Source organism: Caloenas nicobarica, chromosome 4 (assembly GCF_036013445.1).
Source record: "Caloenas nicobarica isolate bCalNic1 chromosome 4, bCalNic1.hap1, whole genome shotgun sequence".
NCBI lineage: Eukaryota > Metazoa > Chordata > Aves > Columbiformes > Columbidae > Caloenas > Caloenas nicobarica.
In genome coordinates, this window is record NC_088248.1 from 1,602,972 (window position 1) to 1,629,289 (window position 26,318).

General features: G+C 44.8%; 3 protein-coding genes across 7 annotated transcripts in view; 1 reads left to right on the forward strand and 2 right to left on the reverse strand.

Annotated features, from left to right (window-relative positions):
- Positions 1–1,594: 1,594 nt before the first annotated feature.
- On the reverse strand, positions 1,595–24,093 carry GTF2E2 (general transcription factor IIE subunit 2). Of its 2 annotated transcripts, none has more exons than XM_065634196.1 (8): positions 24,051–24,093; positions 23,410–23,576; positions 13,602–13,693; positions 12,974–13,081; positions 11,083–11,265; positions 10,505–10,598; positions 2,829–2,944; positions 1,595–2,446 (listed from the first exon to the last, which is right to left on the reverse strand). In XM_065634196.1, exons 2-8 carry the CDS (start codon positions 23,570–23,572, stop codon positions 2,327–2,329), a joined length of 876 nt encoding a protein of 291 aa, XP_065490268.1. In that variant the 5' UTR covers positions 23,573–23,576; positions 24,051–24,093; the 3' UTR covers positions 1,595–2,326. The 2 variants fall into 2 exon arrangements, with proteins under 2 accessions (XP_065490268.1, XP_065490269.1); XM_065634197.1 differs by having other exon boundaries at positions 2,361–2,446; positions 10,505–10,591.
- SMIM18 (small integral membrane protein 18) lies at positions 19,052–19,345 on the forward strand. The gene has a single exon (XM_065634873.1). It carries the CDS (start codon positions 19,052–19,054, stop codon positions 19,343–19,345), a length of 294 nt encoding a protein of 97 aa, XP_065490945.1.
- Positions 24,094–24,248: 155 nt separating the features above from the next.
- The window catches only part of WRN (WRN RecQ like helicase), a 41,493-nt gene continuing 39,423 nt past the window's right edge, over positions 24,249–26,318 (reverse strand). For all 4 annotated transcript variants that reach the window (XM_065634744.1, XM_065634743.1, XM_065634745.1 and 1 more), the window contains 2 exons: positions 25,848–25,919; positions 24,249–24,537 (listed from right to left, as the gene is read on the reverse strand). In XM_065634744.1, coding sequence (XP_065490816.1) covers positions 24,415–24,537; positions 25,848–25,919 — 195 coding nt within the window. In that variant the 3' untranslated portion in view covers positions 24,249–24,414. The remainder of the gene's footprint in view (positions 24,538–25,847; positions 25,920–26,318) is intronic.

The following is a 26,318-nucleotide window of genomic DNA, read 5'->3' on the forward strand; positions in this document are numbered from 1 at the left end:
AAGCGGAGGGCACGGTGGCTTAGGCCACCGGGAGAACAATCTTGCTGGACACGGAATAAATTAGAACACTCCAGAGGAAGGTGAAACTGGTTTAAGCTTTTAACAGCTGTGAACTCTTACGCTAAACTTCAGCAAAAAGCCTGATTTGGCCGCGATGCTGCGAAGGGGCTGAAGCGGACTGGAGCGGTACCAAAACGCTTTCGGCAAACAGCCTCCCGTTGATGCAGTCTGAGATGTTTGCATCATTTGATTTTTAATAGGTCTCAGAAAAAAATCCCGTAAGGACTGCTGGGAGCATCTTCGGGAAAGAAACAAGTCCCAAATCTTCAATATTTCTTTCCTGCTCTCCTATTTTTTGACCTAACATATTTTTAGTCTTTGAAAGTAGCCAGAGGCATTTTCTTTAGATGCCTCTACTATCTTAATCACTTCAGCAGAGAAACAAAGCAGAGAACCTACCTCACAGCCGGCCTTTCAGGCTTTGGTTCACAGAGCAGAAAGGATAGTGCTATGAAAGGCGCTGGAGAAGTTACCCCATTAAAACCCCCAAAGGTATGAAAGGCAACTCAGAGCTCACTAAGAGCTCTGCTTTCCCCAAGCACCCCCACCAGAAAAAAAAAAATCACTGCTCAAAAATGCAGCAGATGGAAGAGACCCCTTTTTTTCAAAAATTTTCTCAGAGTGAGGATGACAGAAGAGAGGTGAACAGTTTTGCAAGGGTGCCACGTGTGCTTTAAACCAGAGCTCTAAGGGAAAACTAAAAAGCTCCACGAGGAATCGCTTGTGCTTACCTGGAAGATATAGGAAAGAAAAACTGTTTCAAAACCAGCTGGAGCAGCACGCTTTCTATTTTTATATATATATATATATATAAAACACACTATATATAAAATTAACAAAAAAGAGGAAACCTACTGGCATTTAGCAACTGTTTTAAACAAGGTTGACATGTGCGATGCTGGAGTATCGTCTGTTTCTCAAAAGAGCGCTCTTTGAAATCAGGTATATCGCACAGAAGGATAAACGCTGTGCTTACATGAGTGTATTTCTCCTCCTGCGCTTCCCCAAGCCAACAGGAATCGTTCGGTGCTACAGCAAAGCAGCTTTTTTTCTTTGTCTGTTCACGTGTCCAGATCTGACGGCCTCTGCTTCAACCCCCCGATCCGTGACGCTCGTGTGTGCAGCAGCATCCCGCTGTTGGTGGGGTGTCACCGTCACCTGTTCTGTCTTCGCCGCTCACCCCAGAAGAGCAGAGAAGCAGCTCCTCTCCCGCAGCGCCATGAAAACAATATCAGCATTGATTGGCTCGGGTTCAGTACAGAAAAATAAGTTATCGAGAGGACAGAATTTGGCTACACTCCACATCACTGCGCAGAACATCAGGCATCTACAGGGAGCTTTCGTCTGAGCTGATTTTCCCCCTCTCCCAAACAAGAATGATAACAAAATGACAGTGTTAGCCCAGAACAATGAGTCATTGAGAAGATAAAAATATAGCAAAGATGCCCTTACCTCCTTGCAAAGGAAAACGCAAGACGCACAAAAGACATTGACTCTCTTGTTCTTTAAGGAAGCAACACTGGAAACCAGCGTTGTAAGTTTATTACTTAAAAAAAAAAATTGCTTCAGTATTACACTCTCATTTTACTTCCCTCCTGCCCGTAGAGCAGAACTGTGCAATGCACGTGCGTCCACACCAGGGAGGAGAAATCGCCGAGGGCAATTTCTGCTGCGCATGAGGAAGCTCCAGCTGCGTGTCCACCCCGCAGCCGGCCCGGAGCTCGGGAGAGGGATTTTCTCTGAGTTTGAGCCTCAGATACCACCCCCGGGTTCAGCAAAGCTCAATCCCTTGGCAAGGAAGGAGCTTACAAACCGTGGATGTATTCGACTGTGAAAGAAACTTGCCCGCAGTGATTTTAGGAAAAGGTTTTCCTGGGATAGGTAAAACAAATGCTGTATTCGATTCTACTAGAAAGCCCCTTGGAAGGAATTCCATGTAAATACCCATGAAGCAATGTAAAAGCAGAGTGAAGCACTGACCACAAACCCCTGTGTTACATGCTGAGCACCGTTTATCACTCTATGCCAAGAGGCAACTGGTGAGAACCTCTTACTTAAAGACACATTTCCCATCAGCTAATTAAATTAAGCTCTAAATTTAGTAGTTCATACTTGCTCTTAAACCGACCTGTTTCACCTGGGCAGTTGCTGGGATGGGGGAACACATCACATTACTATATACAGTCAGTCTTTCTGCAAGCAGACGCTGAGCCCGAGCGGCAAAAAGCCGATACAAAAACGCACGTTTGCTACAGAATCCAACCGGTCACTGTTTGCCAGGAACAACATCGGAGTAATCTTTTAATACTCCGGCCAAATGGTCGTTGTGAGTCTTAAATCGACGTTTCTTCTGAGAGGCTGGTTTCTTCCTCCTCTGAATGGGAGCCTAGGAGAAGAAATAAAACAGTTGTCAAAAAGACCTGCCCTCCAGCTGCGACGTGCCATGTGTGAAAAAGAAAACCTTCTCCCTAAAAAGTAACCATTCTTTTTCTCCTAACGTATTGTACAGCTTCAACCAGTGGCTTCCACTCACGGGGATTTCTGGCATTTACCCTCTTGAAGCTTCTTGGATGACACTGGCTCAAACAAGTTACAAAAATCTCAACTGCTGGCTACAGCATTGTTCTTTGCAACTTCTTAAAACAGGTCACACTTCCCCGAGCTACACAAAGTGGCTGTGCAAAGCCTCACCAACATGTTTTGGAATGAACACTGCGAGGTCAGGATGGGGGGATCTCTTAGAAAGATCGATAATTTGTATCTCTTACTATTTTCTTTGGTCCAGCGTCTTGCATGGAAGAAATACCCTGCCGTTTCAGATACTCTTCAATTTTCTCCTCATCCATAGAATCCACAGGGATGCTCCTCCACAGCTTCTGAAACTCTGAAACACCAAACAAACCGTCGTTTTACACCCCAATGAACAAAGCCTGGGCGAAGCCCCCACGTGAAGGGAAAAAACCAGACTTGATTTGAAATGCCGAGGTGTTCTGGCATGTCAGTGTGTGGCCACACGGATGCAGCGATCAGGGCCAAAACCCACTAATCACACAGCCTTTACCCACTCCAAACTTCGGATGCACTTCCGAAAAAGAAAAAAAAAATCCCAAACCCCAACCAATAGAACAACAACCCCCCAACGCTTAATGGAAAAAGATGAGCCAATTCTCATCTGTGCAACTGCACATCAGGAGCACCCATGGGCGACGTGTGCTTTTAATGTTGGTTTGCTACAGAGTCTTTCTTTTTGCCGAGCATCTCTATTGCCGTGTGGACTGCCAACCTGTTCGATAGGCTTCCGTTCAAAAGAGTTTGGAGAAGGGCAAGAACTACCCACAAATGGCAGCTTCATTTGCGCGTCTTCAGCTGCCACTGTCCTGGGAGACCTGTCATCTCATAGTCCGACTTACTGAAGAGTCAAGATGTTTACTTCAGTGGGTTTAAGCTCGTCTGTCACTGTAATATAATACATGCCGTGCTGTAGAGATAATACATCACTAAAATTCCTCTGGTGTTAAAAAGAAGAGAGATACCTTAAAAGCCACAGCAGCAGGAAAAAAAAAAAAAAGACAGAGACTGTAAGTCTTAATTAGAGCAGCTGCCATCTGCCCGCACACTTTGTGCCTCACGTAAAGTCTCGCGGAGCCTCTGGAATGTCTTCTCCAGGCAGCGGCTGGTACGATCCTCCCTCCCCTCACTCCCTGGGCAGTAAGTCAGAGATCTCCTGTCAGCAGGTTTGGCTAACAAACTATAAATAAAACACGAGGCACACATAGCAACGCAAGACTGAATTTTTTCCCTTTCTTTCCGGATAAATTTAGTATAGGGCTGTCAAAACAAGCCCCATTTCTGCATGCTCGGGAAGCTGTCCGATGCGGCAGGCGACGCAACGCTCTAGACGCGCTGCAACGAAACGGCGCTGCGCAAAAGGCGTACGTAACAGACTTGGAGCAGTTCCCTTCCTAATGCATCTTGTTTCCTATCAAAGCACACGCTTTAAGTCTCAGGTCTCACTTTTCTTCCTGTTGCCAGCAGTAAGGGGCCATGCGAGCTTTCCAGGAAACAAAAGAAAGGAATTTCGCCAGCGAAGAACAACAACAACGTTCATTTTTGGCAATGCGGCGTTTTTGAAGAGAACCAAATCCTGTCAAAACGCCACTTTTGGTTACAAGGAACTAGTGCTCAGCGTGTCTCTCATACAGGCGGCACAGCACAGCGGGATCACCGAGACTGCCGTTTGCAGGTGACTTAATGCAAGGACTGACACGGTACTCACAACGTTCTCCGTCTGCTCGCCCGTTTTGGGCGTGATTCCGGGCTTTCAGCACAGCTCGCGGTGCTGGCTGTCACAGATCAGTTCTCACCTCATCCTGTTGCGGCAGGTGCAGAAGGTTGTGTTGTGATCAAACCCAAACACGCAAGAGAGAGATTTCTCAGCCATGAGCGCTCAGATTAAGTCTGAGCAGGGTCCTATCGCATCCTCCGGTCTGAGCAGAACATGCTCTTTAAAGCTATTTCTTTTCTTTTCATGTCCCCTCCCTGTCCTCACCAGCCACGCTGGACTCGGCTGGACACCGAGACCTGCCAGTGTTTGGGAAGGTCAATCAGAGGGTGGGTGTGCAAAAGCAGGATTGTGCTTTGCAAGGGGCCCTATTTCACGTCAGGCATTTCTGCAGTTCACACATTAAGTGACGAGGCTTCATACCAAGGTGTGACTGTCAAACAGATCCCTGTGAGACACAGGCACGGTGCACACAAAGTGATAACAGATCAGAGACTTGATAACTTCGAAATTTTACATGTCCTTCTACTTACGGTGTCCTGCTACAAACACAAATGATATGTCTCCTTATTAGAGTCCATAATATACAAATGAATACGCCCCAGCGCAAAAGAAAAGGCCAAGGATGTGTGCTTAAGGTTAAACTGGTCTGCATTCTTCTAGGGAACAGAAGTGAAAAATTAAACACTAGAAAATAAATGGCCAGCTCTTCGAGGATCAACATGCACCCAAGTGCTGATCACGGTTAATATCTAACCATGGCATTTTGCATTTCTTGTCATGCAGCAGTTATACCTCCATTACACCTTCACATCCACCCTTTTAAACTAGGCCAGGAAATATGAACGTAACAGTCACCAAGAATGAAAAGCGCAGAGCTAAAATGGACTTCACATACAGACACTATAATCTGCTAACTGGCCACGCCAGAGTCACTATACAGCATTCTGCAACTCCATTTAAAAATTCCTCCAGAAATCAGGCTGCGTTCAGCACTATTGCTTTCATCCCAGTAACTGCAAAAGAACCTCATTCCCCTGCCAAAGCTCCATGTAGGGAGTTAAAATACCTTAATGCTCAGGAAACGGGGAAATCACAACAGCAAAGCCCTCTGGAAATTGCGTAGATGAGGTTCTTAGGGACATGGTTTAGCGACAGGTTAATGGTTGGACTTGACGATCTTGAGGGTCTCTTCCAACCAAAATGATTATACGATTCTAAATACTCAGTGAAAGGGCTGGTTTGGAATTAAACGCAAGGGATAAAGGTGGAGAAGCACAGAGCTGCTGCCCTTCCGACAGCTGTCAACACCAACGATTTGTTTTGAAGGTGCCATCTAAAGGGAAAAGGAGAGAGATCTGTCATCTCCTCACCAAACCGATCCGGTATAACACCAGGCACGGAGCTAAATGCACCAACTGAAGAAAGAGAGCAGCTGTCTGGCTGGCACCGAACCATTTCCACGTTACCTGTCAGATTTATTCGCAGGTCTCCAAGGATAATGCCCCTATCAGCTAGTGAAAGTTTAGACCTTGGCAATACGCTATCTGAATTATTGTGACATCCTCTCTGCAATCTGAGAATCTGTGGGAAAAGCTGGCAATAACTACGGTTCTCAAGAAAAAAATCCTCTGCGTTTGTAGCTGTGGTATTTCTGCACCTCAAAATTCACAGCCTTGACCTGGGACAGAGACTTCTCCCAACTTCTTCGAGGAGAACCTGAAATACTGTCACCCTGGCCTCTGCTGTGGCTTCAAGCAGCAAAAGGGGGGTCACCAGTTGTAAAAAGTAGATCGTGAGAGAGGCTCTTCTTCTTCTCTCCTCTCTTCTCTCACCGGTGAGCAGAGTGGGAAGGGACTGTCGGAGCAGAAAGCTCGCCACGTGCTGCCCTGCTTCAGCCAGGCATGGAGAACAGGTCCAGGAGCACGCGTTCCTGCAGCGCACACAACCGTTACCATGACAGAGCACATCCAGTTTTCCTTCTCCGTGTCCTCTACACCATCAGAGCACAGCGCAGGTGAGAGACTCTTCTATCAGATGCACTAAACTATTTGATAGACCAGCCAGGACATGCATCTCATAGCTATGGAAGGAAAAAAAAAAAACCTGTCCAGTTGTCTAGACAGCTTGGCTTCACCTGACTGCAGCAAGCTGACAATTCCTCCTACCGCTGAGTCTGCTATGACAAGATAGATCCCAGAAAAAAAATCCCCTGGGGAGAAATTTCCCAAGGGTTTCTGGCCTAAGCAGGGCAGGTGCTGTGAACCCTCCAGGAGACAGGCACGTTTCCAGTAAAGAACTTTGGAGTCCCGATGGCAATGCAGGTCTTCCTCAGAAGAGGCAGAAAGTCGTGATCATAGAATCACAGAATCATTTTGGTTGGAAGACACCCCCCAAGATCGAGTCCAACTGTTCCCCCAGCCCTGGCACTGCCCCCTGTCCCTGAGAACCTCATCTCCGTCTGTCCAACCCCTCCAGGGATGGTGACTCCAGCACTGCCCTGGGCAGCCTGTTCCAATGCCCCACAGCCCTTGGGGGAAGAAATTGTTCCCCAGATCCAACCTCAACCTCCCCTGGCACAACCTGGGTGATGCCGGCACCCAAGGCAGGTGCCTGGTGTCTTGCCTGGACTATGAACGAATCCCATATGCAATATCTTCCAATTTCATCACTAAAGTATTTTAACTTGGAAGCCTGGCAGAAACAACGCTACTCACGGGCTGCTCCCTTGCTCCTCCAGATCACTGACTTCTGGTCTTTTAAGGAACGAGAGGAGGGAATGAGACCAGGAGCTGAGGGAAAGGCCAGTTTAGATGTTTGCTAACTTCTGCAGCATCACGATGCACAGACTTAAACCAACGAGCTCTGACCTCCAGTCACCACCACATGGCAAAGCAGAGGGCAGCATAACGAAGATTTTGCAAACACCTTCTCTTTCCAAAGTACCCCAGGGGTAAGGATGCACTGCCACCCCAACTTCTCTGCATCGCGGGGTGCCTCATTTGGAAAACAATTTGTGCTGACGTTCCCCGAGTAATTATTCTCTTAACATGCTCCCTGTCTATAAATGCTTATGTTTAGGGAACACGGTCACGGTTACACAGCTGCACGGTGACTTCGGCGCAGCTTATCCCGCGCTTCTGCCCGCTTCACCTGCTCTTGCAAAAAGGCTGAGATGGCTCCTGGAGATAAACTGCTACATCACGCTGGTAATAAAATCTGCCAGAGATTAAAATAGCTTAAAAATCTTCACTGAGCTGAGCCGAAATCTGAGCACGGGACAAGAACAATCACAGGGCAGAAGGGAAGAAATAACTGAGTAGCGGGGAGGATGGAGTCATGCTTCCCAACAGTCCCAGGGAGCACAGCGCTGGATTTACAGCAGAAGGAAAAGGTGTTCTGTGTGCCTCTGGACCACCTTTGAATTCAATGCCAGAACCCTAAGTCATTGCTGATCCCAAGCAATTTTTATACTGTTAAATTTAAGAGGCTTTGGCCATTCTTTGGATCTCTTCAGAGGTGCTTAGCAAGGATATTAAAAAACATGTACAATTAAGTATCCACATTTTTAGGTGTTAAAATACTTCCTATATTGCCTTACAATCTCTAACAGTGAAGCAACCAGAATGGCTTTTGGAAATGCAGCCAGCACAGGGTGAACGCTTGGTTCCAGCCCAAAAAGGCAGTGCTTTACTTGGCTGAAGCACCCGAAATCTAGTCCAGCTTTTATAAACGCTTTCGGCTACACACTACTGACAGAAGATTAATTAGTCAGGAAGTCAAGAAGGAACACGCGCAATCTGAACCCTCCTTGGCTAACCACATAAAAGGAAGAACAAAAGCTGTTCCTTACTGCAAAAAACCTTCTCCGGTTCCCTGGAGATCACAATATATAGGTACTGCACTGCTGCTGCAGCATGTCAGGATTTATTTTCAAAAGGAGAGAAAGAAAAGCTTGTTTGGCCACGAAAACAACTGGGGTACAGCAACAGGACACATAACTTTTAGAGGATGTTCATACCAGCCAACACACGTTCAAACTGGAGAGAGAAGCGTCATATGCGAGAATCACGCACCGAGGAGCGCAGAGCCCTGATTTCTAAGGATAAACACTAGACTAGAAACATATTTTGAACTGTCATCAGCTACTAGATCAAAGAGCCTGACGACAGTTCAAGGCTTAGTTTGCAGCCTTCTAGAAAACTTCGTTTTAAGGTTGCTGGAGATAATGAGCTGAAATAGCACTGCTAAGCCAGAAAGGTGTCATAACTCATCCTGTATGCAGAGAATTCTGCCAGCGACTCCCTAAGAGACAGGCTTGTGGTGCTCTGGAAAGAATCGGAAAGCAAAACCGCCCAGGAAGGACAGGTTTTCTTCATTGCAGGACAACACAGTTGGAAAAAAAGACCCATTTCAGCTGCAATGAGTAAGTGAACCCGCTCAGGAGTTGTGGCATACACAGGCAGATCACAAAATTCACAAGAGAGAAATTATTCCTGCCCCCTCTCAGAACAAAGCACCTTCATGAGCGGAAGAAGAAAAAACAAACCCAGCAGGAATAGAACAAAAGAAAAAACCTAAAAATACCGCTTTGTGATCAGATGGGAACGTGCTGCCACCTGCGGATGAAAGGCAGCCAAGCCACCTTGAACCGCAATACACTGCACACTATCGTCCTTTCCTTACAAAATGCCGCCCAGCATGGGGAGATTAACGGCTTCAACACTTTCTTTTGAGGGTTTTTTGAGGTTTTTTGTTGTGTGTTTTTTTTTTTTTTCTTTTTTTTTAACCTTTTCCCTGCTTTCATAGCAATGGCTTGGATTGCTTGTTCCTAAATACATCAGTGCTGGGTGTGCTAAAATATTACGTAGTGTATATACACAGATTTGGATTGATACTGGCTACCTGATGAAGAGCTGACAGATGTCTCTCACTACATCTTAATAAAATGGGCTCTTATATTAAACTCCAGCTAATCCTGGAGCAACAGGATAGAAATCTCTCTCTGCTAACTCTTTTAGGGTGCTTGGATGCCCATTATCTGGAAAAAATTGCATAAGAAGAAAGGATCAGCAATCGTGACTGTCACACAACCAGTGGTTGCTAAAAACTTAAAAGATTTATCTTAACAATATGCAATAGCATTGATTTCTAAATGTCTTGGCCACGTGAGGATCCTGGCAGAGACAATACCTGAACAGGATGAGTGCTAATGGTAAATTTGGGCAGTTGGGAGGCGACGAATTCCCCAGTGAATGCAGAGTACAAGCTTCTAATTCTGCATTTCACATACAACTCCGACTGCCACTATCAAGAAGTGACAGAAATTATGGTTTAAAGAGAGATTCGCTTCAATATTTTGAAAGAGTTTTTATATTTTTAAATGCAGGTGTCACATCTACTTAATTATCTTTGTGGAAGAAAGCTATTATTACCGAGAGTACAACTGTGGTACATAACAAATAAGTTAATGATACACATTCCCAGTTGATTAATTCTATTGAAAATAGAGAGTCTCTGTGAGCTAGTCAAGGAAAAAAGAGCTTTGTGCTTTGTTCTGCAGTCCTGTAAGCACAGTTCAAGTTGCTATCAAAACTCTTTCCCTTTTTTACCATAATCTGACATTCTATGGTAAGACGGCTTTCTGTGGCACGTTACAAGAACAGTACGTTAACAACAGGAAGCGTTCAGTGTCGTGGAATCATTTAAAATAAGGTCTTTCAGCACAGACTGCCTTCTCCTTTCTGCACTCACAGGTATCCAACATTGCCATAACTGTCACTATTGGAACACACAAGCTTTTACCCAAAGGCCATTCTTTGGGGTTTTTTAGCTGCCCTTTACACAGCCAAATGGTCGATGCCATTTTAGTCACAGCCAGGCGATTTTTAGTCTCTTCTGTACTGCTACACTCGAAGGGAACTGCTGGATTCTTGGCGTCAGGTTCCAATGTATCCATCATAAACCAGCAGATAATACCCCTGAACTCACTAGTCTTAGTCTCGTGTTAATATAAAGCATTTTCCTGATATCTGGATACACCTAAAGTTTCATTATCACCTTAAAAGACTGCTCTACCTGAAAACTGCTTTTATATATATATAGGTACTTAAGACTAATTCAAATCAACTATCACAGAAACATATGTAAACCAACACCTACCTTCATCCACAGTAAACTGACAGCTCTTGTCATTGTAGAAAAGAATTTTCTTCTTATCAGGGCGATTAACAAAAATGATCTGGTCCCCTAAAGCCTCGAAAACAAATGCAAAAGAATAACTCAAAATCATTTGGTTTCCAAGAATAAGGATTCCAATTTGAACAACAGACCCAGACCTTGTGTGAAGACAAGCACAACAAACTAGAGAAGCAGCAAAGTAACTGGCCATGAAAAGCATCCCAAGTGGATGCTGACAATAAGTACGCTAATAAACCTAAGATGAGGTACGGAGGACTGAGATCAAGGTATAAAACCAGAACTAAATGCCTGCAGTTGGAATGTAGGAGATCAAAAGCCTTTTGTGAGAAAGAGCTTTGACAGCTGTGCTGAGACATCAAGCCAAATGTGAAAGTCAAGGATGGAATACAGAAAAAGCTACAACATTAGACCTTCGGAAACAGCTGTTGAGCTCTCGCAAGAACAGAAAAAACTCAGGAGAAACTTCTCTTTTAGCGTCTACCTCCTGTTTGAGGAGCTCAGTGGAGGGGCTTGCTGAATCGCAGACACGCGCTGCTCACCTTGATGGCTTTCTGTGCGTTGGGCAACCCTTCCTCGATGTCTTCTAAAAGGATTCCTCCCAGCCCTCGCTGGTCGTGCTTGTCCAGGAGCCTGAGCAGAGCCTTCTTATCTTTCAAGTTGTACTTGGGTTTGAAAGCATACTTCCCATCCACAACTTCTATTTTTGGATTGTTGACTAGGGCCTGTAACAGCAACATAAATTTCAAACCATGAAAAAGCGTGCACACTATTAACTTCGTTTTTTCCCAGTGTGCTTTTGAGCAGCTAGAGCGCATCAGTCACACGTTACAGCTGCCAGTCTGGAGGTCTGAGTTTGAAATGGGTTTCAAATCCTCAGATCCTAGATCCACCAGCCTAAGCATAACTCACCGCAACATAAAGCATCGAAGGAGGATTAGTATAATTCACTTATGCCTGTGGGCTCGAAAGTGTGTGAAGCCTCTTAGGGCAGAAAGCCGCACACATTCCTTTTTGGAGAAAGGAATGAAAATAAAACCAAGAGGGAACGCAACAAAGTGTGCTTTGGCTGAATTAGAAAGTGCAAGCGGACCTCTCTGTTTATTGAACTCCTGTCATATCGATGTCATGGATGCGAAACGCATTACCCAGGGGTGAACAAAACAGGAGTCAGGAAGCAGCTGTAGAAGAAACTGAGAGGACCAGACCCCCTGCACAGTAGGATTTTACTTAGGACGGACAATTGAAAGGATTTAAGATACACTCCGAATCAGTTTTGCTGTGCAGCCAGCACCACAAGGGATGTTCACCTGCGACAGAGGACAACTCTACTTAGTTTGTTCTGCAGATGCCAGCCTGACCCTGAAAGGAGAAAGAGAAAAGACACGGGAAGTAGAAAGGAGGGAGAAACCACCTGAAACAGGAACTTTGGTGCCGCAGGGTATCTGTTCACCTCTTCTCATCCAGAAACAGTTCAGTGATAATTCTATATACGCTTCTTGGGAGGAGCTTTTTCATTCAATCTTGACATTCAGACTCCTTATGGAAACAACCCGGAGCTGCCCTCCAGAAGATTTTGTCAAAGTCAAGCTCCCATCACAGGCAGCGTTGCCAGACTGGAGCTTCCCGTACCCAAGAACATTAGCGTTGGCAGCGAAGGAACGTTACCGGCTGTGTTAGTTAAAACCATCCTCATTTTTACTGCGCAGAGACTTTTTTCCCATGTCTCAACAGCCTTCACCACTCTGTTGCAAGGATTTTAAACATGATCTGAGCTAAAGCCAGGTAAGCCAATCAAGTATAAATACCAAATATGGTATTTTGCTGATTTATTCATCTTGAAATTCCACAAAGACATTCAGGTCAATCGAGCATGAATATGAATACGGTGGCAAGTGAGAGTGAATCTGTAAGAGGGAAATCTGGCATCTGGAGTGAGCCTAATGAACTCTGGCAGTTGAGTTTGCAGACCTACTACCCCAAAATTTCAGACATAAATTTCACATCAGAATTCTTCATTTCAGTAAGTAACAAAGAACTGTAAGCCCACGAATTTTGCACCAAACTCCTTTGGTTTAGTTAATTTAACATCCTCAATATTGGAAGAGCTCTTGGCTTAAAATTGTTTAAAAAATAAATTCCTTAGGAAAAACAGCTTGTTTATATAAAATTAGTAATGAATAAATTCAACTTGATGTAAAATACACTCTCTGTGTAACATTTCTAACCGGTCCTCAAATATGTCCAAATAGCTTTCATTACACACTTACCTCGAGAGCAGGAGGTACAAGACAGACAGACATGTGAGTCAATGTAGCTACTTAAAGCAGGGGTTATATATTGATAGAGTTTGTAATTAAATAAACACGTACAATTCAGATTTGTCATAATCCTCTGATCTCAAATTAAAATCTAAACATATGTTTTCTTTACCTCGCTCATTAACCATTGTTTCTGTTTGAGTCCGATATCTAAATGCTGCGTTTCATCCAAAATCTCCTCCAGGGTTAGGGGATGTGTATCCCCACGCTGGTGCCGAGTCTGGAAAAGTAAACAGGATCTATTAGAGCTCTGTACTTATTTTATTCAGCGACTCAATTATGGTAAAGTAACTACAATTGGTACAATGTGATGACAAAACCACTTCTGAAAAACCAGGATAGACACGATACACATAGCACAAGAGTTTCAAGTTGGGTTTTTCGAGAATTTGAGGAAAATAAATTAGTACCAGCTGAGATTGATGACGAAGTCATCTGTCAAGAACCAAATAACAAGTTATTTTGACAAAGAGCTCAAGAATCCTAAAAGCTGACAGCATCTTCCAAATTCTCTGTTGAATGTAAATAAAAACTATTCTCCTAGTTTTAAAGTGACCTGGAATAATTAGGATTTCAGTAATGGAACAATATACTGACCGCTTTGTACCAACAGGATTTTGAATTTAGCAAGCAGCTGAAGAATTTAAAAGTTCGAGATATTCAGTGTCTTTTAGCTACCACAGAAGAATAAGTCACTAAAGTATTTCAAAGCATTGTCATTTTACATGGAAACACCGTACCTTCATGTAATTCACTATTTTAGCAAGGACTCCAAACTTGTAGCCAGAGCCTCCTGAAAGGGCTTTCAAGTTAAACGACCCATTGCTGTGATCTACAAAAAGGAGAAAACAAAGAATTAAATGTTGCTTTCAACGACACCTTGTCGGCTTTGCACTCCGGCTCTTTCTCACATTGCATTTATTCCCAAACAGTATTAAAAAGTCACACACCAGGTAAAGGAAGGCTGTGCTTGTTGTCTTGGGCCTTTTTTTTTTTTTTTTAATTTTAAAGTGGCTGTAGTGGAGAATTTCTATTCCAAACAATTCAACTTGGCGCGCTGCATTACTGGAATAGTAATTCAGCATCCCCTTGTTGCCAAAGTCTGGTTTTGTCTTAATGTATTGTGAGGTTTGCTGCTGTGTAAAGCTCCTTTTAAAAAATCTTGCAAGGTTGTTAATGACCGTTTTATTAATTATGTAGCACGGCACATTAAACAGAAATATCCACAACAAACCGTGATCAAAAGCCACAGGCCTGTTACCAGCACAATGTTGCTCAGACTTAATGGTAACAGCTTTTCTGAATTTCAGCTACACCAGAAAAAGAAAATTCCTGCTTTGTCACCACAGGAATTTTTTAATCCACTGGCGATTTCTAATCAAAGTTGGCAGGACAGTAGAGACCTCAGAGATCCTGAGCTCCTGCTATTTCTGTGGAAAAATCAGCCGAGGGAGGGAAAAGAAAAATTAAAGTGAGTGTGTTAACTGAGGGGAGCTGCAAAGCCAAGTCTGAGGGCATGGAGGAGAGTGGCGACGAGGAGCAGTGCAAGGGGTTTGCTGTGCCGAAAAAAATAAAGCAAAAAGGAAAAAAAGATAATTATATTCTAGAAAAGGCACCTAAGATGCCAAGTTCTTCACAGGAAACTCCAAATGAAGTTTCTAAAGTCATTACACTTCAGGTGAATTTTTTTTCTTGTCTGTCCCACTGCATCTCAACCTAGAATCAAACAAATCTGCTTTCAATAATGACTGTGAAGATTTCGTGGAAACTGGTGCTAGTACAGTAAAAAAAGTAACGCCCAAGGAACAAACGTCAAACCTAAAACTCGGCGCCTGGTAGTTGTCAAGCTATGAGATCGCATTAGAAGATTTACATAGCATGACAATTCTAAAATTAACATAGAATAATCGGTGTAAGTCCAGCTACAGAAGAACATTTTATTCTGGTTACTAAATTAAGATAGAAAAAGGAAGAACAAAAGCTGGCTCTGCCTGGAAATACAGCCTGTAGGGATTTTCCCCCCACGTGATCCCTTTTTATCATTAAAAATTAAGGTATATGAAGGACATTTTATAAATCATACGTGTAACGAGAGGTCTAAAGTGACTAAAATAAAATCAGAGGTACAACAAATATATAAGATGACTTATCACATATTTGCTCTGTCAACTGAATCAAGGAGATTATCTCGTTTAATCTGCCTGGCTACAGCCCGCTCCGCTTCACGGCAAGGAAATCCGACCCCTCGGCGGAGCTGATCTGCAGATATTGACATTTCAAACGCTGCGGTTCAACCAGAACGACGCGACGCGGGGTCACTGCCACCGTCACACGCAATAAAGAGCATCCCGAAAAATCCAGAGTGGGAAGGGGTTTGTTTCTTATTCGAGACAATAAGAGTCAAATAGGTGAAGGGTTTGCTGCTGGGGATGGGGTTTGATGCAAATGAGCAGAAAGGAAGTTGTCAGCAGCATCGCGCTCTGGCCGGTGCTGGGAAAGCTCCATCTTCGCTGTGCCACGGGCTGCACTGAAAAAAGGGACCAGCGCAGCGCTCGTCAGCATCCTTTCAGACCCCAGGTAGGTGTGCAGCGTTTTATACCCTTGTCTTAAGGTTTATCTTGACTACTGGGAGAAAATACGCCAGTAACCTACGAGCCTGTGAAAAGCTGCTTAGAATCAGGATGATTTTCCCGGCGGTTCCGCAGGGTTTTGTGCCGCTGGAGGCAGGGGGAGCTTGTCTTGCGCTGTCAGACAAGCACTTTCACCATCTGTGCGCTAATGGAAAACTGATGACCGCTCCATCTTACCGAAAAGCTAATGCACCCAGCCGAGATTCAGCAAACAAAATGGGTTTTGATGCTAACTGGGGAGGCAGCTCGTTTCCTGCAGCCTCACATTCCTTGCAATTGTTTCTATATGTTTTTACAGAAATGACAGTGAAAGGCTTTTCCTTAAAACAAAGGCAGCTAAACCTGGAATTTAAGAACTGCATCTCCTGAGCGGGTATTCCGTAAACTGTATCAATTAAGCTGCCTAAAAGACATCTACATTCATTGACACACTAGAAACCCCTGCTAGGATTTTTTTATGTCAGGGTAGGAAGAAAATCCCATCGCATATTATTGTCCTTGCAAATACCGGGGCAGTGATGGATGCAATACAAACAGAGGGGTTAGAATCCATGGGAGATGTGGACATGCTGTTAACCCAGGATGTCTATTCAGGGGTTTCTTAAACAGGACTTCCTCGGTACTGCATCAAAATGATTTTTGCCAGTCATTTCCCTCTGCTCTGTGAATATGACAGCAAATAAAGCTGCTCTTCTGCAGTGTCTAAAGATGACGATATTTTAAATTAATACCTAATACAGATTTACAGAAGCCATTTTCATTAAATATTTAACTCATTGCATTTTGGATACGTACAAGAGCTGAACCGCATACAAATCAGACTGGCTTACAATACCAATTTAAATTGTGCTGTTAGGAAATAAGTAAAATTGAAAGATGAAACCAGACCATCTTTGACTGCTTAGGCTGAGCTTATTATTGCTGTGTTAATTCTGAAGGCTTGGCAACGGCTACTTGAGTCTTGTATTTTAGTAATTACAGCCACAAGTGGCTGACATTTATCTGCCTGGCCTCATTCAGATCTGAGGAGATCAGTCAAGAAGCACCAACCACCTCCAGCACGGGGCTGAAATTGAGCATCCCTGTGTGCAGAGGAGCTTCCCCAGGCCGTGCAAACCGCTGATGGTTGTTCCCGGCACGGGGCATCGTCCTGGGCTGGCAAAGGGTCCTGGCTACACCGTGCCAACGTGTCCAGTCCAGACGGTGGCCCCAGATCTCCATCGCTTCTAATAACGACTAAAATACTGAATTTTGCACCAGCAGAAACAGTTGATTTTTGTACCTGGTGTTGACGGAGCGAGCAAACTTACGTGGAACAGATTCCAAGAAAATCCTCAGTCCTAGAAATCTGTTCTAAAAGCTCAAAACAAACCCCATCTCCTTTCTTCCCTGACGATATTCTCTTGCCATTTAAATCAGACATTTAAATCCTGCTTGTTTTAATTACCCCTCAAAGGGGACTGCAAATCCTTTTATTCAGCCCCCTCTCGCTCTCTCACAGATTTTCAAGTAAGTCTCCCGACCACCCCTTCACAAACCCTCCTGACTTTTAGCCCCGTCCCCTACAAAACAAGTCAGCCGCGTTTCCTTCCCAGACCCTGGCCTAACCAAGCCACGCTCTGAAAGCCAAGACCCAACTCAAGAGTACTTTTAGCTTGGATTTGCTCTGCAAACTTTTGCTTAAGAAAAAAAAGTTCAATTAATCTTTGTCTCAGTCATACTTTGTGTATTCAATTACAAATTTGTGTATTGAGTTACAAATTTAACAGAGGAAACAGTAAGTTACTGCAACTCCTCCAACAAATATCTGTATCGAACACTAATGCCAGGTATTTTCCCAAAAACAAAGGCATTCTGTCTCAATTTATATCTATTAAAGACAGAAGGATAAAGAACAAAATGTATACTATTTGAACAATAAAAATAAGACAGAAATCGCAAGCTGGTTTGGCTGCATCATCATGGTTTTCATAATATCCTTTTCAAAAATAATGACAGATGCTTCGGCTGCCCTAAGTCACCTGTTTTAGTAGACACCATCATACTTTGACTTGGCCACTTTCCATTTATTCAGGCATTTTGTAGTTTTCATGATCTAAACAGGTTGACCGCAGAATTATTTCTGCGATACACCAGCACTCTCTGTGAACAAAGCTTAACGAACAAAACATCGGCACTGCCCCTTTGTTTTGATTATTGAACGAAATTAAACTCAGTATGGGCAGCCAGGACTATTTTGCAACGAGCATGGCGAAGTTTTCACTTTTTGCTTCATGTTCAAAGCAAAAAAAATCTGTGAGGCATGGAAATAAGAGTCTGGGTTCCTACAAAGTTACCAATCTGTATTACATCCGACTACACACCAAAAGTACTGCACATTCCCTCAGTTTTGGGAGGCAAAGCCAGGGAAAAAGAAATGCACAACCATAAAGATCTTATTGCCAAACACCTCATCCGCCTACTTATCCACAATTCGCAGAGAAATTCAGAGGCAGACAAAACTGCTTTTTTTGTTCTAGATACACCGCAGAAATCGCTGCGGCACAACCTGCTTTCCCTCTTTCACGCCTTTCCCAAGGCAGGTTTGCTGAAGGCAGCATCTTGTTTCGTGTCCCTGCCGCCACAAAGCAGTCTGGTCTCCTGCTGGGTCCAAACAGGCCGTTATTGGGCAAAATACAACATTCCTTTCCTGGCAGTTGAGCAGAGAAGGCAGCTGAGAAATAAGAAATCAGGACTCCTGAGAAATGTCCGGGTTTTCCTTGTCATCTATTCTAATGACCGTGGCACCGCAAACGGGCCAAGATTTCCAAACGTGCCCAGTGCCACTGGGGCAGTGGAAATTCTAAAACCATGAGTTTTCAGAAACTAGGATTGTTATTTTTTAACAAGAAAGAACAACCAAAAGTTCAGCTACATTCTTTGGAAATACCCTCTAAAATAGTCATGATTTATCTGCTTTTTTTAAAGACTGATTTCTTTCATTTTCCCAAATAGGAGGGGAAAAAAACCCCAAAATATGCAACCAAACTCCAGTGACGTTGACCTGTAGAAAGCTCTTCTAATCGCTCAGGCGTGGGAAGGAGGCACACGGTTCTGTTTTTCTAGGAATGCCAAAAGGGCGCTGGCCAACCTCCAGAGCGATGACCGACAGGTTGCTGAAACCACAGCGTAGCCCGAAAATTATCTTCGTCACCTTCTTGTCTTTGTGTACACTTGAAATAAAGAAGCAAAGCTTTTTAATTCCAGAATAACTTACACTACATGATGCATGCACGGACCAGTCATTACCGAAATAAGTGTACCAGACAAATCACAAAGTTGTAGTTTCTGGGTTTGATACTTTTGAGAGCAAATCTGCATATTCAACAATCTGTGTTTGCAGAAGGTGTCAGCACCCAGTCTGAGATCGAATTCTTACAGCTTGGGGAAATAAAAAAAACCCCAACACAACAAAACAAACACACAGTGTATTCTTGATCACTGGAGTCCTCACCAGCTTTGTTTTTCTGTTTCAGCCCCCAAAGCCGTGACAGCGAAGGCGCTAAGACGACTCTTGGAGAATGGCAACCCTCAACGCCACTCACTGGAATGAGACCACAGCCGCTTCCCAGCACCTGGGCTTCCAAGTGCAGAAAATTTACCCTTTCCACGACAACTGGAATATTGCCTGCTTTATTATTCTGATTATCTTCATCTTCACAGTAGTTTCTCTGGTGGTGCTGGCTTTCCTCTATGAACTGCTGGACTGCTGCTGCTGCGTGAAAAATAAAACTATGAAAGATTTGGAGAATGAACCCAACCCTGTCAGGGCCATGCTAAACAGCTTCAGAAAGCGCGAAACAGAGGTGGTGTAGGAAGGACTGGGCAGTAGCGCTTGAGGAAGGTTTAACGCCTTGAACGAAGCATCCCGTACCTTATGGATGAGCAAGTCACACGTGTTTTTCTTTTGGACTTAAATACAATAGCAAAGGTTACTGATTTATCTCTGGATGTGAACTTGGATAATCAGCAAAGGCTTTCCAAGTGCTTAGCAAAAGGATGGTCTGTTGCAGTGTTATGGTGGAATAAAAGATTGTTGTTTTTAAATGAACTTTTCTTGTTTGTATTGAGTTACTAGCGTAGATCTTTCTCTACCTGAATGAACAAATGTTGTCTAACATGCATAAAACTGTTGCTTAACAAAACTGCTCAACGATCCGATCAAACCCACCGCAAAGACACAGCGGTGTCCTCCCACTGAGGCGAGCCACGCGGAGGTGGGAAAGATGTATGAGGGGTGAGAAAAAATACATGAGATCCAAGCGCTGAAGGGCAAGAGAGGGGACAGGAGAGGCCTGTGTGAATTCTTGCCTTCGGCAGCTCTTCTTGTTACGGGTTCCTCGCTTTTAGAGGGTGCTGGGAGGAAAAGTAGGCCGACGTGGAATTTGTCCCTAAAACAGTCTTTCCTATCCTCCCGTGGTACGATCTGACCCCTTCTCCTGTTCCAGAGAACTTCTCTCCTCATACTTCATATTTGAGCAATTTTACCAGCTTCTGGGTGTTGAGACACAACTAACGCACTCAGACCTCTAGCTCACCAGGTTATTTTTCTTCCATAGCTCTGTTGCATCTATTGTTTTTCAATCCTTAAAAGTTTAGCAGTTACAAGTAACAACTGTAATAACAGCGTCCAACAGCGTGGCCACGGGTAATGGTTAGTAATTCTTTCATGCTCCTGAACCCACTGAGAAACAGGTCTGTGAGAAATGTCCCATCCAGACAAGGGCTGCACATGGAACAAAGTATTTAACTAGAAAAAAGCCAAATAACATCCCTGTCATTAGGGAAACGAAACCCACTTAACCGTCAAACAGATGAGTAAGCTACGACACTGATCTCGCAGCCTGTCCATGTCAAAAACACCATTGTGCTATGGCCACTACTTGTAATTATCTCTTACTACTTTTTTTTTTTTTTTTTAATATAAACTCCATAAGGTTCAGTATGCTTAAGATCCAGGTGATCTGAACACACTAAAATACTTAATTTGATTCCTGCTCTTCCTGGTTGGTGAGCTGGAGTCACAGGGTGGCCAGAGCACAGGTTAGTACCAGCGGATGGAGTCCAGGGATTCACCGGCAGAAGCCAAGTCCCTCCTGCAACCACAAAACGACACAACGCCCACTGCAACCATTTGGCTCCGATACGCTCGTTACCATTAATTTTCAACGTGCAGAGGATGCTTTAAGCTAAAAATCAAGCTACAAGCACAATTAATTGATGTCCCGAATATAAGACAATTCAGGATTCAGGCCCAGACAGATGATAATGCCTTCTGCTGTCAGGGGCATGGGGCAGATGCCTCGTTACCTTCTGCTGTATTTGACAGCGCAAGCCCCAAAAGACTGGTGTCCTGCTCAAGAGCGGCCAGCGGGACAAACCGAATTAACTAACAAGCCAAACAACACTCGCCATCGCTGCCGGTTTCTGCTGCGCCAGCTCCGGGGTCTCACGCCTTCCCAAGAAGCACACACAGCGAAAACGCTCAGGACTCATCCCAGCTGCTCGTTTCACGGGTGTCTGTAGGAAGCTGGGTGTCCGCACAAGGAACAGAAGATAAAGATCTACCCTCGCGCAGCCCAAGAGCCTCACGGCGACTCCTTCCCGCGCAGAACGTGCCAGAGAAGCGAAGCTGCGAAACAGCTCCTGGAGATTTCAGCTCTGGGTTTCTGTTGGCTAAGATCACCAAGACAAAGGTCTTGGGGTAAAGACTAAGACCTTAGCCACAACTTAATCAATAAAAAGAAATAAATAGATACAGTCTATTTCATTTATTTTTCACTTACTATTCTGAACCAAGTAAACAAGGCAGTTTCAAATTTTTTCAAAGAGCTTGTTTGAATGATTTCAAACCACTATCAGTGTAACTATTCCCACTGGAAAGCTCACAACAAATCACACCAGGCCAGATTTAGCTATACGGTCACTTGAACGTTAGCGTGACCTCAATGCCTCTCCTCCCAAAAAAGGGACAAGGGCGGGTTCTCCGAGTCACAGACCCACGGAGTGATGGAGAACCTGCAGTGCTGACACGTACCCACTTTGACAGTACTTACCATCTTGGCGGTCAAACACGACACAACTAGGACTGATCCCCCTCATTTTCATTTCTTTGGGGGAGTGGGACAGGGACCCGTCAACACCAGTTTTGACTCCGCCTCCCCAAGACTCATCTGTGGCACACGCATAACCTGACAGGCACATACTTATCTGGTGATTCCAATAAAAAGCGGGTTTTGAGGCAAAGGACTTCGATGCTGCAGCATCGCAGGGCGACTTGGGTTGCTTGAGGCTGCTTAACCCATTCGGTCGCTTGCCAACCTGAACACGTGTTCTGAACCAGCTCCTAAGAACAAGAGTGAGAAAGCTGGTCCACTCTCCATTATTTTTCTTGCATCCTTGCTGCTTTTGCAGTACACTCTCCAGGGGAAAACAAAAGGAGGCTGAAATTGTTCTGCATAAAAATGTTATAGAAATCCTGAAACCTTTCTGATACTGTCTGGAATGAAGCCAGCAGCGTAAAAGATAACACGTATTTCCTTGCAGCCACAAATTCCTATTTGTGTCAACTAATCATTTAACAGCTGCAACAGCACTTAAAGAAATTCTCAGCCCACAAAACCACAGAAATTACACTTTCTTTATCTGCTCTGCTGCTTGGCTATGTGTCTACTCAACTCCTCCAGATCAGACTCAGGTTTGAACCATGCACCCTCTCCCTGGCCCTCCATCCCTCTTTCCCAGCAAACCGCTCTCACTCGGGATACGCAGTTTAGGATATTCCATGTAGAATTTGATTTTATTTGGAGAGGTCAGGGAGGCAAAGGGGCTGATGGAAACCTGGCATGCCTTGGTTTATTTTAAAATGTCTGGCTGATAAACTTGGTGCTCTGAGCAGCTGAAGGCACATGCGCAAACTCTCTACTCTTCCCCTCAGACAGAAGACGCTCCACTCCTCCCGCTGTTCTTGACGGTTTTCTCTGCTGATGTCAGTCCTATTGTTTCTTTTAGAGTTTAGAAGAAAGCCACACGGGGTATTCAAAATACAAGCAAGCCACGAATTTGCACAAAAGGACATTTTGTATTTGGTAGTTTCTGACATCTGGCTCGCCCTGTAGAGCGCATCAGAGGATAGTCAGTGCTTCCAGAGAACCGAAAAGGCCCCTCAAGTTACACATCTCGCACGGTGACATCAAACACAGAGCACGTTGCTGCGTGCAGACAGACCTTGTCTCTGCTGCTACATGTGCTGCACTTTTCATTTGCTCACACGATTTCGGTGCTGCTTTATTAACTGCTTATTTGTCATTGAGAGAGGTGTTACCGGCACCACCGGCCCAGGGAAACAATGAAACTCTTGGCAGACGGAAACCTACGGGAGCTCTGGTGTTCACGACCAAAGATGAGCTCCCGGGTAAAGCAGGAACGATTGTTAATCATGACACAACAGCCAGACGTGATATAAGTTGTAAGATCTTTCTCGTGCTAGCCTATGACCTTCAGTTTAGAAAACAAGAGTTTTAAGCACTCTCTCACCAAACAGAAAAAAAGAACAAGAATGAAACCGCTGTTACTGCTCATCCTGTGGGTCTGGGCGTTTACTGACATCCACAGAGCAAAGCTGAGTTTCACACGACATAACACTTCCTCCAACTGAGGAACAGCAAAGACATCGCAGGACAGGCCCTGACCTGTAGACGTGGCAGCAAAAGTCTTTTTTCACATCGCGTAAGCAGATTTCTTTAAAAAAGCGTCAACTTAAGAGAAAGAATGACAACAGCCACTAGCAAAATTCACGGATAGACAGACTCACGTTACTAAACCATCTCTTAGAGGTGGGAAAAACCAAACAAGCGTTGAACAGGAGGCTTTCACCAACCTGTGTTTTGTTTGGAGCCGGAGGAACCGCCTTGTTCTACCTTTGCCTTCTTCTTTTTGGCAGCAGAGGAGTCGGCCGAGGGCGCCGGGCGCTTCTCCACGGCCGGCGTGGACAGGGCGCGCTTCTTGAACAGCTCCCGCTCCCGCAGCAGGCTGGGCTCCATGGCTCTGCCCCGGGGGGCAGCAAAAAGGCAAGAAACGGATATTTGAGTCAATGAGGCATTAAAGAGTGAAGGTAACCACGAGGCAGTTTATTTCTTATTTGTACCCTCCTCTTGCTGCGCGCGGGCTTTAAGAAACCGACGTTTCTACGGATTTTAGCGTCGGAACGCACAACTTTTAATGAGGAGCCTGAGGGTGGGATTTCACAACGGGGTCTCAAAGGCCCAGCGGGTTGGGACGGCAACGGGGGCGGACGCCGAGCGGCCGCGTCTCCACCGGGCCCGGCCGCCTCTCACCGGGCCCCTCAGTCACCGGCAGCGACGCGACCGCCCGCCCAGAACCCACCGGCGGGCGGCGAGGCCCGAGGGGAGCCGCTGCCCGGTTCAGCGGCGAGGCCGCTCGTCCCCTCTTTCCCCCCGGTGGCTCCGTGCGCAGCCGGGCCCTCCCGCCCCCGCCCGGTTCCCGTCACCGGCCGCTCACCGGAGCGCGAGGCGCAGGCCCGGCCCCGCCGCTGCCCGCCTCCTATTGGCCCATCCCGCCCTCCCGGCGGCCTCTGCGCCGCCGCCTCGCCCCGGAAGTGGGTGCGTCGTTACCGTGGCAACCGGCCCGCAGGCCTGAGGGAGAGCGGCCGCCAAAGGCCTCTAAACCCGGCCCGACACTGAGACAAAGCGAGTTCGCTTGTTTATTTTTTAACAGTAATAAATTTCACACAGTGAAAAGTATTTATCTGCCGCCAAGTCCGAATCTCCCTCCTCTCAAGGAAGGAGAGAGGCAGCATGAGCAATGAAGAGGAAATAAGGCTTTTCAGAGGAGGATTGAGTAAAATAAGTCTGTGGTTCTGTGTTCAGTTAAAAATCCCTTTTCTTGTGTCTGCTTTTAATTTCTTGGTCTGGGTGGGGGGTACAACAGGCAGTGCTGCTGTTCTGAACCATTCTGGTACCTTCCTTTTACAGGGGGGATGCGAGCTCTGAAAGAAGAAAAATAAAAATAATTTGAAAAAAACCAACATAGAAAGGGGAAAGCATTGACACACATAGCTCTACCCCCCAAAATCATGCTCCTCAGGAGACAGAGAGTCTTCAGCAGTATTGGAATGCTTACGTCTCCCCTAAGCACAACACCCTTTTAAAATAATTGAGGGATTAAGGATCATGCTGGAGCAGGGAAACATTTGGCCCACACAAGAAAGCATGCTAGCACAGCCCAGCCGTGTCACACCGACCTCAAGGATGGCCCTTGTGGTTTGTTTTGGTTTGATTTTGTTCAAAAAAACCCAACCACCACCAACCAAAAAAAGCCCAAGCCAAACCCAAATAACTAAACAAAACCATCACCTACCAAACACCACCAGCTGTCTAAACAACAACTAGAACTGCCCCTCTGTGTGACCAGTGATAGAATATACCAGCAATCAAAAAGATCATTTTATATTAAGAGAGCTGCTGTGCTGTTTAAGAGTTACACCTACCTTTGCTTCAGGGATGTGGATCAACTGCCTAGACTATGAATAACTACTTGTGTGCATCATGTTTTCGCCCTCATATGAACATCCAGCTGCAAACTGAAGCAAGTTGTACAGCAAGGAGTGCTGGTCAGAGACAAAACACTGTATGCACACTCACACAGCTTGCGTTTCTATAAACATATATATCCTTGATGCCCCCATCATCCAGTCTCACCCAACCCTGTATCTCCAAGAGCAAAGGCAGCCAAACAGCCTCTGAAAATGTTTGTAGTAGAGACTACTAGTCCGCAGGACAGGAGGGAAGTAGCTGTTAGATCTATCACAGCATTAACACAGACCTGATTCAGCAGGAAGGGTGTGTTTTGAGGGTTTTTTTTCCCCCTTAAGTACATGAGCCTGTATTTATGGAGTTCCAACATCATTGCTTAATGAGATCACTGGTTCCTATCCATTTTACTTATGATTTTTTTTTCCTTTGTGGTGAAATGCATCCATTGCAAACAAAGGGAACCAGTACTCCAGCTTTTTTTGGTAATAGAAAATACCTCATCCCAGAGGCTCTGAGAACTTCAAATCCTTGCTTCTGACTCCTAAATGCTGTGTTTCCAAGTATGTTTTTACAGCAAAGGTGTCAGTTAAAAATTGAATAGTGGGCACAAAGGAATTAGTTTGTAATTTCTACATAACACCTGCTGGCTGTAGGTTGGAACAACCAAGCTGAGACTTGCGGATCAATGACACATCCCAGTATTACTGACAGCCCTGTTAATGAGGTTACCCCATGCTTTATTACAGTGAGAACAGCTGTTTACCAAAGCTGAAGGCCCCATTTGCAGATGCATTTTCTCAGCTCCTTCCTCCAATGTCAGATGGATTGAATTATCCTGTAAAAGCAACAGAAATGTAAGGTTGTTAAAATCCATGAACATTCATGAGCAGTCTTAAAAGCTGTTTGCTATAGGGAGTTGTTGGAACTAGGATATCTTCTGAAGGTGAAGTCAATGATGATTATTTGGATTAGCTTTTGAATTTGCAGTCTACTCATTTGTTTAATAATTATCTGATTTCTAGTAGCACATCATTCTTCTTATTTGCTCCAGCAGCTGACAGCAGCAGAAAAAAAGTGTAATCGGAGCTCACGCAGTTGGACTGCCAGATAGTCAACTTCAGGGACAAGGCGGCTCAGACACAGATACTGTAAAACTAGAGAACACGTAGGGATGGAAGCCACTGCCAACTGGGCAAAATGGCAAGGCTTGAAAAATTGTTTGAGCCAAAGCTAA